General features: G+C 48.4%; 1 protein-coding gene and 1 long non-coding RNA gene across 7 annotated transcripts in view; one reads left to right on the forward strand and one right to left on the reverse strand.

The window, feature by feature from the left end:
- Positions 1-1654: 1654 nt before the first annotated feature.
- LOC139074914 (uncharacterized) lies at positions 1655-4483 on the reverse strand. Its single transcript, XR_011524902.1, has 3 exons — positions 4278-4483; positions 2950-3053; positions 1655-1897 (listed from the first exon to the last, which is right to left on the reverse strand). It is a non-coding gene; the product is annotated as an uncharacterized lncRNA (long non-coding RNA).
- A 4017-nt stretch (positions 4484-8500) lies between these two features.
- The window catches only part of CPPED1 (calcineurin like phosphoesterase domain containing 1), a 103504-nt gene continuing 99503 nt past the window's right edge, over positions 8501-12501 (forward strand). For 3 of the 6 annotated variants that reach the window (XM_070568527.1, XM_070568530.1, XM_070568528.1), the window contains exon 1: positions 8560-8825. In XM_070568527.1, coding sequence (XP_070424628.1) covers positions 8756-8825 — 70 coding nt within the window. In that variant the 5' untranslated portion in view covers positions 8560-8755. Of the gene's footprint in view, positions 8826-12501 lie in introns of all 6 variants that reach the window. The other 3 variants (XR_011524903.1, XM_070568529.1, XM_008518027.2) reach the window with 2 other exon arrangements.

A 12501-nucleotide genomic window follows, 5' to 3' on the forward strand; every position in this document is an offset into this window, starting at 1 on the left:
GCTCAGGTCTCACCCAAGACTTATCCAATTGTAAACTCCTGGGTGAAGTCTGGGAATGGGAATGCTTGCAAAGCTCCCGGGGTGATTGATTGCAATGTGCAGCCAGGGTTGAGAACCACTCGTTGAGATTAATGTGGTCAGAGTCCCAAGAGAGAAAAGCCAGTATCGTGCAGTTGGAGTGCCTCTGGAAACAGCCCTTATTTCCAGAAGATTAGCTCAATAGAAAACCGGGCTTGTGCTTTGGGAAGATAGAAACCAGTGAGACTTGTCACATTCAGAGTTGTGTGTAGTCCTTCCATCTTGTGGGAAACAAAGCGTTGTTATGATGTTAGCAAACACAGGGTTGGCTTTCCATCAAACAGCGTCCAGCAGGGCAAGGAGAGAAAAACAAAACAAAAGCAGAGGAAGGACCACATGTGTCTACAGTGTTTTCCAATGAAATCAATGACTTTCAATTTGGTCCTGAGCCCCCCGTGGCAGAAATATCATGCAGAGAGGACCAGGAACCAACTGCCACTACTGTGCATGGACACGATGAACGAAAGAAGAGCACGATGCAAGAGGCAGGCTTCAAGGATGTAGAATTTTGTGGTTGTCGTCATTAACTGCGAACAGATCCAGTGCCGATGCACATGGAGAAACTGAATGGAATTTGAAATCTTCCCTCAGGACTCTCAACACTAGTAAGTTTAATTGAGAAGCAAATTCAATTCAATTCAACACATATTCAGTGAGGGCTTCCTATATGTCAGGTCCTATGGACGCCTGGCATATTCCAGTGGATATATTAGATAGAAGCCTTGGCGAATAAGCTTCTTGGAAGAAGCTTAAATTGTACACTCAATGCACAATTGAATTGGGAAGATTGAAGCTTTTTTTCTTTTTTTTTTTCCAGAAGATTAGCCTTGAGCTAACATCTGCCGCCAATCCTCCTCTTTTTTTTTTTTTTTTTTGCTGAGGAAGACTGGCCCTGAGCTAACATCCATGCCCATCTTCCTCTACTTTATATGTGGGACGCCTACCACAGCATGGCTTGCCAAGCGGTGCCATGTCCGCACCCGGGATCCGAACTGGCGAACCCCAGGCTGCTGAAGCAGAATGTGCACACCTAACTGCTGCACCACCGGGCCAGCCCCAGGATTGAAGCTTTAAGGAGAATCTTTAGCCTTGTTGAGAAAGGGAGAAAAGGATTTTTCAGAACCCAAAGTGAGTAACTGCAACATATTTAAATGCTTCGGGAGGCTGAGCTCACTCTTCAGATAAAGAAAATGAAGATTGGGGCTGGCCCAGAGGGGTAGTGGTTAAGTTTTCGTGTTCCGCTTTGGAGGCCCCAGGTTCGCAGGTTTGGATCCCAGGTGCGGCCCTAGCACCACTCTTCAAGCCATGCTGTGGCAGCATCCTGCATAAAACAGAGGAAGATTGGCAACAGACGTTAGCTCAAGGCCAATCTTCCTTGCAAAAAAGAAAGAAAGAAAAAGAAAACGAAGATTGGAAAGTAAGAATGAGCCCCTCCAATCATGCCAGAAGGTTTTTTACAAGGGGTGTTCAGCAATGTAGGGGAGATAGGAAAGAAAATAAATGGGGGAACAGAAGCCTAAGTGAGGAAATTAAATTCAAGTTTCGAGATGAAAAAGAATTGGCGTAATTAGTATTATCTGGTTCCAAGGCCAAGAACTTTATTATGGTAGTTAGGGGTACCTTGGCTGTTTGGCTCTGCCTGCCAATCACGTGCCACTGGGCAGAAGAACAGAAGTCACAGACGGGTCATCAGCTACCTGCTGCTGATTGAGTTTCTAAAGCAGTCCAGTAGAAATTTCCGCAACGATGGCAATGTTCCACATCTGTGCTGTCCAATATGGTAGCCACCAGCCGGATAAAATACGCACGTCCAGTTAAACTTGAATATTAGATAAACAGCAAATGGTTTTTTCGTATAAGTATGTTAGGATATACTTTATCTGAAATGCAAATTTAACTGTGTGTCCTGTATTTTTTTCTCCCTGACTCTGGTCCCCCGAGCCACACGTGGCTATTGAGCGCTTGAAAGGCGACTAGTGTGACTGAGAAACTGTCGTTTAAATTTTATTTCGTTTTGATTAATTGAAGTAGCACAGATGGCTAGTAGCAACTGTGCTGGTCAGCTTGATTGAACGAAATGGGGCTCGTGAACGGACGTCCCCCAGCGTGAGATTTCGTGGGGATGGTTTTGAACTCAAATTCTCCATTCCAGCTTTTGAATGTCAAGGAAGCCCTCCCTGCCTCAGTGTGCTGCCTCGCTGGGAGGTCTTAAGAGGCTTATCTGAAATAATGACAACCACAGGAACAACAAGCAATTTATTGAGCAATTATTATGTGCCGTGATACCCACTTTGAATATTCTATGTCACTGAGTCTTGCCACCAACTCTGGGTACGCATGATTATCCCCACCCTATGGGTGAGGGAAACAAAGCTCAGAGAGGTTAAGTAACTTGTCTAAGGGCACAGAGCTCGCAATTGGAATAAGCGAGCTTAAATTCAGGTCGCGTGACTGACCAGGCTAGCCTCTAAATGATTATGTGCTACGGGCCCAAGTTTTCAAAGTCAAGACTTGAGAAATTCTTAAAGCCAAATGGTAGGCAACATGAAGACTGACATAGGTCTAAAGAGTCCCAAATAGGCATGGAAACTGACCACGAGAGGCAGAAAGAGGGCGGAAAGAGGAACCCTGGCTTTGCCGCTTTGGGTAAACGGTGGGACGACTCCAGGCAAGTTACTTAGCTGCCTTGAGGCTCTATGATCTTGTTTGTAAAATGAGGTGAAACTTCACTGTGTTTTGGGCATAAAAGGAGAGAATGTGCCTGAAAGCCTTGGCAGACACTCATAAAGAATAATTATATATGCTAACATGCATAATAGTTATATTTTATTTCTAATAATGAAAGCAAAATTTGTAAGCCATACAACTCACCTAAGAGAGTGGCAGTGGTGTCTGAGAAGTCTCAAGGACATGCTTTAACTTTCGTGTTGGAGGACATAGGTGTACCTGGAACATTCCAGAAATTTCTCTAACATCTTGAAAAGGGAGAAAAAAATTGTGAAAGTCTTGTTAATACCAAGCCTGTGACAACAGCAGCAAAGTCAGTAAGTTTTTTCAAAAAACACTCATTTGGGGGGTCTGAAGTACGCATGGCATTTTGACCTGGTCAAAGCTATTTATTTTCAGTTTTTAAAAAATGATCAGGGGGCCGGCCCGGTGGTTCAGCAATTAAGTGCGCACATTCCGATTCTCAGTGGTCCAGGGTTTGCCGGTTTGGATCCCGGGTGCGGACATGGCACCACTTGTCAAGCCATGCTGTGGTAGGTGTCCCACATATAAAGTAGAGGAAGATGGGCACAGATGTTAGCTCAGGATCAGTCTTCCTCAGCAAAAAGAGGAGGATTGGCAGTAGATATTAGCTCAGAGCTAATCTTCCTCAAAAAGAAAAAACAAAGATCAAATGTGTAAAACTAATATCCTCAGGGACTTGACTTACCTCGACCACATCCCATCCCCTAGTCCACATTCCTGAGTCCCACCTAAAGAGGTTCAGGGCAGGACTGGCTCAGGGGAGGGGCAGCTGGTGCTCATATTGCTTAGGAATTAACTTGTGCTTTCATATTTCCATATACCACAAAGGTGCTGCGGCAGGATACCATTCTGCATTCCAGAGTAATATACCAATTTGAATTATGAGCTCAACCTTGGGACTCTAACACTTCCAAAGAAGACCTCTGATAGCCTATATTAGTCAGGTTTCTCCAAAGGAACAGCTACAATAGGATGTGTAGACAGCTAGAAAGAGATTTATTTTAAGGAACTGGCTCATGCAATTAGGAAGGCTGGCCAGTCCAAAATCTGCCAAGTGGACCAGCAGGCTGGAGACCCAGGAAGAGCCAATGCTGCAGTTCAAATCCAAAGGACACCTGCTGGCTGAATTCCCTCTTGCTTGGGGGAGGTCATCTTTGCGTCTATCAGACCTTCAACTGATTGGACGAGGCCCACCCACATTATGGACTTTCGTGAAAGTCCACTGATTTAAACGTAAATCTCATCCAAAAAAAAATCCTCACCGAAACATCCAGAGTGTTTGACCAAGTATCTGGGTGCCGGGGGCCAGCCAAGTTGACGCATAAAATTAACCATCACTCAGTCTAACTAGGAAGGACTATGCCCATTGAAGTCAAGTCCAAGCACTTTCTCTAAATGAGGCCTCAGGTGCTTGGGCCAAGTCTACTGGCTCCAATCTGTAAACTAACCTGGCTCTTAATCCGAACACCCTTTGTCGTCTGGTTTCACACAAAGCTGGGCAGACGGGAAATGAGGGAAGAGGTAGAGAAACGGGAGGACTTGCTGGAGGCAGACGCCAGAAACAGCGAGAAGGGCTGGCTCCCAGCCTGCTGGTGAGGAGGCAGAGATCCCTAAGGAGCAGCCGGAACTCTAAACGCTCCGCTGCCCAGGGCCTGTGAGCGTCAGCACAAATTGTTCTGCCTGCGTCGGGCGGGGGGGGGGGGGGGGGGGGGGGGGGAGGCGAGGCCATAATACCGCCCAGGGCAACGACCGATGTTCTTAAAAATACACCCACATCGCTAAATAAGAGCATGTTTGGATTAGTTGTTGCAAGGGGTAAGATGGAAGAAAAAGGGCTTTTTTATTATTATTATTATTGAGTTCATAATAGTTTACATTGATGTGAGATTTCAGTTGTACGTTATTTCTTATCTGTCACCACATAGGTGCTCCCCTTCAGCCCCTGTGCACCTCCCCCCAACCCGACCCCCTTCTCCTGGTAAACACTGAACTGTTTTCTTTGTCCATGTGTTTGTTTATATTCCACATATGAGTGAAATCATCTGGTGTTTGTCTTTCTCAGAGTGGCTTATTTCGTTTAGCATAATTCCCTCCAGGTCCTTCCATGTTATTGCAAATGGGATGAATTTGTCTCTTTTTCTGGCTGAGTAGTATTCCATTGTGTATATATACCACATCTTTGTTATCCAATCATCAGCCGAAGGGTACTTGGGTTGCTTCCATGTCTTGGCTATTGTGAATAGTGCTGAGAAAAAGGGCTTTTTTAAAGGAGGGGGAGGGGGCATGATAATCACTAGTCGAGATGCTCTCCCCTCCCATCCCTCACTTGTGCATGGGGAATGTAGAAGATTATCCATTGGCTCTTTTTTTTAAATTAGCCATTCTCCTTTTCTCAGGGCAATGGTGTCCAGATCTTGTTTTAAGAGCACTATGCTCTCCATCCTCAGGTGTGTGGTTGGATGACACCGATACGACTCCTTCTCCAGGGGCGGCCCTATAGCTTAAGTCAGTCTAAACATGCCATTTACCCTTCTGACTTTGCTTCAGAGAGGAGCATGTATCCAAACTGGCATGGCGGTGAGGCAAAGGGATGTTTGCTGGAGCTTCTGAGAAATACAGACTTCCTCCTTCTCCCCACTAGGTGGGGTCTTATGAGGGTGTGGTCTGGAACCGTTGTAGCCATTCTGCTTCCGTGAAGGGGGAGCCTGGAGCTTCTAAGTGATGAGAGGGAGTCCTCTCTGTGGAGACTGAAGATAAAGCCAAATACAAAAGGCAGGGAGGATAGGGGGAGAGAAGTTGGCTTCTTTAACATCCTATGGACAGCTGGATCAAACCTCACCTGAAGCTGCCTGAGAATTTTAATTTATATATGCCAATGGATTTCTTTTTTCTGATTAAACCAGTTTGAATTGACTTTTAGTTATTTGCTATGAAATGCCACCTGGCTGATATAATAGGTGACACCTGAACAGAATCTTGAAAGAGGAATAGAATTTTGACTAGAAAAGAATAAGTTGATGGGTATCCCAACAACAACAATATTAACAATATCAACTACAGCAAAAATGTATCAAGCACTTAGTATGATCCAGAAACTCTGTCTGGAGCTTCATCAACTCCTTACAAAAACCAGACAAGGTTGGTGCTATGATTATCTCATTTTAGATGAAGAAGCTGGAGCTCAGAAAGATCAAGTGACGTCCCGAAGTTCACACAGTTGGGAAGTGGACTGAACAGCTAAGCCTGCTGCCCAGGAAGATGCTCTTTTTGTGCTGCTTGTCTGCCAAGCAGAGAGCTGAAAAGAAGAGTATGTAGGTTGAAAGAGCCCAGTCAGTGGAGAGTGGAACACTGACCTGCACAGTGATGAGGAGAGGATGGGGCAGGCAATGAGGCGAAGAAGTTGCTGGACCAGTGGTAGACGGGGTGTAGTCACAGCCATTACTATCACCCAGTAGCACCCGTGTAGTTCTGAAGTTCCTATCATGGCCAATAGAGCTATGCCCAACCACTGCCCGGGTTCAAAATGGGGTTATCTTGCCAAAATAGTCATAATCCATTTATTTATTCATGCAACAGCCACTTGAGTCTATGCCTCAAACACCCTGCTTGATGAACAACACAGTCAAGGTAGCTGCCCTCATGGACCTCCCGGTTGCATTGAGAAAGATAACAGGAAACAAACAGTTACACATGTAAACATAATTACCAGCAGCACAAAGGGCGGTGCAGGTCAAGAACAGAGGCCTGTAAACAGAATGAGGGAGACCCAGTTCAGACCTGAAGAGTATGAGCAAGTGTGAGGGGAAGGCTCCTCCAGGGAAGTGTGATTTCAACAGAGGCCTTGAGATTTATTTATTTATTTATTTTTGAGGAAGATTAGCCCTGAGCTAACATCTGCTGCCAATCTTCCCTTTTTTGCTGAGGACGACTGGTTCTGAGCTAACATTTGTGCCCATCCTCCTCTACTTTATATGTGAGATGCCTACCACAGCGTGGCTTGACAAGCGGTGCCACGTCCACACCCAGATCCGAACCAGCGAACCCCAGGCAGCTGAAGTAGAACCTGTGAACTTAACTTAACGCTGCGCCACCGGGCTGGCCACTCAACAGGGGCCTTGATATTTAAATGAGCACAAACATTCTAAGCAGAAGGAACTGCACATACGAAGAGCGAAATGGATTGGCACATTTAAGGAACTGGAAAAAGACTGCGGCTGGAAAGTTAGTGGGTGAGAGGTCAGCGAGGCCTGGAACTTGCAGGGCCTTGAGGCCACCATCAGGACTTTGGATTCTCATTTACTGATTCCCTCCTCGAACGTTTCCTGATAGCCCTCTGCTGGGCCCTGCCTTATGCAGGCAATGGGGATAGAATGATCAGCAACAATGCTAATAATAACGGCTAATATTCCTTGAGAACTTACCATTTGCAGTAAGACCTATTGGTTTAAGCAATTTGATGCACCAACTCTTTTTTTTTTAAAATTTTTTTAATGTTTCCTTTTTCTCCCAAAGGCCCCCCAGGTACATGGTTGTGTATTTTTAGTTGTGGGTCCTTCTAGTTGTGGCATGTGGGACGCCGCCTCAGCGTGGCTTGACGAGCAGTGCCATGTCCACACCCAGGATTCGAACTGGCGAAACCCTGGGCCACCAAAGCAGAGTGCGAGAACTTAACCACTCGGCCAGGGCCCGGCCCCTGATGCACCAACTCATTTAAGCAACTCTATGACCTAGATACTGCTATTGTTCCCATTAAACAGATAGGAAACTGACACATGGAGAAATGAAGTCATTTTCAAGATCGTACCACCAGCAATTAGTAACAGGCAGTCTGACTCCAGAACTCCAAGGCACTTAGGTTCATAACCACTGTGATTTCCTGCCTCTTGCCTAAGATTAGAGGATAGCGATCCTGGTCATTTTAGCTACCCAAACAGGGTCCAGATGTAGGCAGCTAGTTAAAAAGAGAATTTCCCAAATTTGGCAGATCATAAGAACTCCTGGGGGAGTTAAAAACAGACCTGCAGATTTAGATTCAGTAGGTCCACCCTGAAATTTGTATTTTGAGCAAGCTAGACAAATGCCAGTTTAATAGTTCTGTGCAACAGCTTTTTGCTGGACAGATCCTAGATTGGGGGGGTTGCAGCTTCCCTCTAGAAGTGTGTCACCTTGTGCAAACTGCTCCACCTCTCTGAGCATCAGTTTCCCCATCTGACAAATGTGGCTGATGACGGCACCATCTTCTAGGGCTGTGGTGTGGATTAAGTGAGCTGCATGCAAAACTTAGAGGGGTGTGTGATGCTTAGTGAGGGATAATGATAATAATGGAATGACGGTGATTCTGGCTGGGAAGCTGCAAAGCCTGGGGATCAAGTGTCACAGATCACAGCTGTGGTTTAGAAGACTGTCCTGAGACAGGGTCTGGTCCTTTTGGCCTCAAGGTAGGGTTCCCAGCTAAAATCCAGGCCCCCAGTTAAAGTGGAATTTCAGATAACGAAAAAAAAAAAAATTTTTTTTAGCATAAGTATATCCCATATATTGCATGGGATATACTTATCTTAAACCATCAGACGTTGCCTATCTGAAATTCCTGTTTAACAGGGCATCCTGGACGCTCACTGGTAACCCTGGCAACCCCACTTTTAGGGGAGGGCTGCCCCAGCCCTGCACCCTCTGCGCGCGCACGTGGCTCCAGAGCGGGGCCTGCACTCGCCAGGCGTCCCAGTCGATCCCAGAGGGGCCGCTCCCGCGGCCGCCCCGGCCAGGCAGCACTAGCGGCGCCCCGAGCGGTCGACCCCACCCGCCCCACCCCGCCCCGAGCAGAGGGCGCCGCGCCGAGCGGGGTAGACCGGGCCGGACGGTTGGGCTGCGTGGACTCGCGCTCCTCCTTCCCACGCAGGGTCCCCTGGCGAGGCCAGACTCGCTCGCCATGTCGACTGCGGAGGCTAGGGGTGTTTTCCACAGAGCCCGGGGCAGGACCCTGGACGCGTTTCCCTCAGGTACCGCCGGCCCCGCGCCCGGGGAGGGGATGACTTCAGGGCTGCGGAACCTTCCTCCCGCCGGGGGAACCTGGGCTGCTTGCGCGCGCCTCCCGCCGGACCCCTTCAGGGCCTGCACCCGGGGCTGGGGACCACGATAGCGGCCGTACCGCCCGCGCGCGGGGCTCCCTGGGGGCGCCGTGGAGCGGAGTGTCCCGCGGGGCATCCCGCCCTGGAGCCTCGCCGGCTGGACCCAACTTCCCTGAGAGGAGAGAGGAAGGCAGCACAGCCTGGTTCATAGCAGCGTGGGCCCTGCAATTAGCCTCGGCTGCCACGTCCCCTCCCCCTCCGCCTTGGACACGTGGCTCTGCAAGGCTTGGCCTCAGTTTCCCCATCTGTAAAACGGGCATCTCAGCAGTGAGGTGCTGATGGCTCTCAATGCGCGGGCGGTGCGTGTTAGGGCGGTTGTTTGTATTGTGCTCATTCACCGCGATGTGTTATATACTCCATAATCACGGTTATTTACTACAATGAGTCATCCACCCTTTAGGACAAGAGAGGGAGGGCAGCCTGGAGGCAGGTGAGGGTTTAGCGCTTGGACTTTGGATTTAGATAATCGGCCTTGCTGTAAAAATGGGTTTGTTCATACTTACCTCATGGGGAAGCCTCAAGAGATTAAAAGGATTGCTGTAACCCAGCGTCCGGCCAAGGCCAGGTGCCGAGCGCGTGTTAGTCCTACAGCAGCGAGTCAAGAGGAAGTTTGTGCCTGGTTCTTTGACCCCGTCTGTGGCTCTCTGCTGCCTGGAGTCGAATTCCCTCCCAGGCTTTCACCAGCTTGGTCACCTCCGTGAGGTCGCCTCGGATGCCCTGCGGGATCTGGCCTGTGCTCACCTTTCTTGCTTCATGCTTGCCGTTCTTTCCCTTGCCCGGTTCTCCTGCCCCGGTGGTTTTCTGGAACTGCATTTGAGAGAGCCAGAGGCTTGCCCTCCCCAGGGCCTTGGCACTTCTCTGCTCCCGCAGCTGTTAGCCGTGCTGCTGGGTCTGGCTCTTTCCCGTCCTTCACACCTCACGTAAAGTTCAGTTCCCTCCTCGGACAGCTGCTCTCTCTGGCTGCCCTGTATCAAGTAGGTTTCTCCGGTCATTGTCTCTCCTAAAACCTCCTTCTTTTCCTTCTTTGCAGCTCTGAGTCAGTCGGGGAGTGGCAGGGTTCTGGAAGGGCATGTGGGGCCAGAAATAGAGCTAGCTATGGTGGATCTTGGAAAATGTGGTGCCATCCTCTGCACGTTTTTTTTTTTTGCCCAGCATGATATTTTTCGAGATTTATCCATATTGGTTTATGTAGTTGTAGTTCACTCCTTTTCCCGCAGGGCCATGTTCTGTTCTATGAGTATACATTTTAGATATTCCGTTGCTGGATACGCTGAATGTCTTCCATTTGCCTCTCCAGTCCACTCTCTCCCTTCTGCTCTGTGCTCCAGGAGGTTGACCTGTACGGGTTACAGCCGGTGCCCTCTGGCTTGCCGTTGGATTCAGCCAATGGGCGGTCCCAACCGAAATCAGAGGGAGAAGCAAAAGTCAGGGTATTTATGCCCCCAGTTTACTCCCTGTTGGGTTGCCTTGGGCTGGCTGAATTACTCCCTTGAAGGTCACTGCTTCTTCCAAGATGGCCTTTCTGCTGGGGCCAATCTTCCCAGATTTGGGTAATCACTTCCTCCTCCTTCCTTTCAGATCTAGAAGTGGCAACAGCTCTGCTCTTCTATCTTTGGGCTACTGAACTGGCCTTTATAGTTTCCGTACGCTCAACCCATCCCAAATAATCCCTTAAAGGGTTTTGATTAGTAATGAGTTATTATAATTATTAAATTATCCTAAGTTGAGCATGTCAGTTATGTCCTGCTAGGATCCTGATGGATGCGGTGGACCTTTAGTTGTTTCTGTTTTTCATTCTTGTGATGTGTTCAGTGCTGTTATGAAGATTCTTGGACAAGTCGTCTTGTGGACACGTGGGAAAGTTTCTCTGGGGCGTACACCCGGGAGCGGAGTTCTGGGTCGTGGGGTGTCATCATGCCCAGCTTTACTAGATCTTGTCAGATCACCTTCCAAAGTGCTCGCACCAACATGTGCTCGCACCAACGTACGCTCCCACCAGAAGTGTACGAGAGTTCCCTGTTACTTTACGATCTCTCCTCTCTTCAGTTTGAGAAGTTATTTATTCCGTTCCTGTTGCATTCTCTAGTGTCTTGTGGAGACTAGAAAAAGGAGAGGGGAAGGCAAGCTACACACCCTCCGGGGCTCATAATCCAGGCACAGAACTATGGCCCAGAAAATAATTCTTGGCAACGGGTGGGCTCTGAAGGCGACTAGTGGGAGGAGCCTGGATTTTTAGTATTAGTCCTGGACAGTGACGGGGCCGTTAACTGAAATCAGGTAGCAGGGAGTAGGACAGATTGATGGGGCTAATTTGGGAAGTATTGGCTTTGAGGTACCTTCAGGAAGTCTGAGGAAGTAGAAGGACGCAGAGCACAGCCTGTGTTGGAGGGGTGGGTGCCATCCACAGAGAAGGGAGTAGATGGCATTGCTATAGGAATAACGGCATTGTTAAGAGGAAATGTGTGGAGTAGTGGACACTGTGTGTAACCTTACGCTATGTCAGCGTTTACGGGGAGGCACAAGGAAAAGACACACTGAAGGGCTCAGAGCAGGAAACAGCCAGAAATTTTGGAAGATAAAATCAGGAGCCAACCTTGGCACCATAGCTGGGGAGGGGGGCTGAAGGCAGGGTGGGACACAGGGCCAGAGGTCACAGAGGTCTGCGTGAATCTTAGCACAGCAGAGGATGGCCTGTGATGGTTAGGTGACCTTCAGGAGCACAGTTTCAGTAGAGTTGTAGAGGGAAGCCTGGTGCGGGTGTTGAGCATGTGAAGTCAGCCAGGGTAGGGTTCTGTTTGGAGCCATTTGGTGCTGTGATAGTAGGATTTTCAGGGAGGAGCAATGCTGAAGGAAGGCTGAAGGGTTTGTACTAGTATGGATGATGAAAAGAACCACGGGAGCATCTGACATCCATCAGGAGTTTACAGTGTGCCAGGCGTTGTACTCTGCACTGTATGTGGATTATCTCATGTGACCTTCAAAACAGTCCTATTGAGATAGATACAATTATCTTATTTTTACAGTGGGAATAAAAATCAAGCTCACACAGGCTAGGCAACTTGCCCACGGTCACTGATTGGTCTGAGATTTTTAGGGTTGACAATAAAAAAGGCAGGATAGTTGTTGGAGAGCGATACCCAAGGAGATGGGAAAAGTTGAGATTACGGGGTCTGGAGAGGGGCTGGCCGTGGGAGCAAATGTGCTCTTCCGCCATCTGGTCCTCCTTTTATCCATGTGTCTGCCCAACTGTTTGTCCATCCATCTACCGGCCCACCCATCCACCAGTCTATCCATTGTGTGTCTGTCTCTTTATCTGTCTGTCCATCCATCCATCACTTCATCTGTTTGCCAACTCAGCAAATGTGCTGAGCACTTGCCTTGTCCCAGGCATTGTGCTAGATGCCACAGTGTAGTGATGAGTGAAACCAGGTGTGAGCCTCCACCTCTGGCACATACTCCTTGGAGAGCCTGGCATTAACCTGACAGTCACACAAACCAGTGTAAAGCACACTTACGGCATATGGCTGGGACGCAAGGAGTCGGGTGT

Source organism: Equus przewalskii, chromosome 12 (assembly GCF_037783145.1).
Source record: "Equus przewalskii isolate Varuska chromosome 12, EquPr2, whole genome shotgun sequence".
Classification (NCBI taxonomy): Eukaryota; Metazoa; Chordata; class Mammalia; order Perissodactyla; family Equidae; genus Equus; species Equus przewalskii.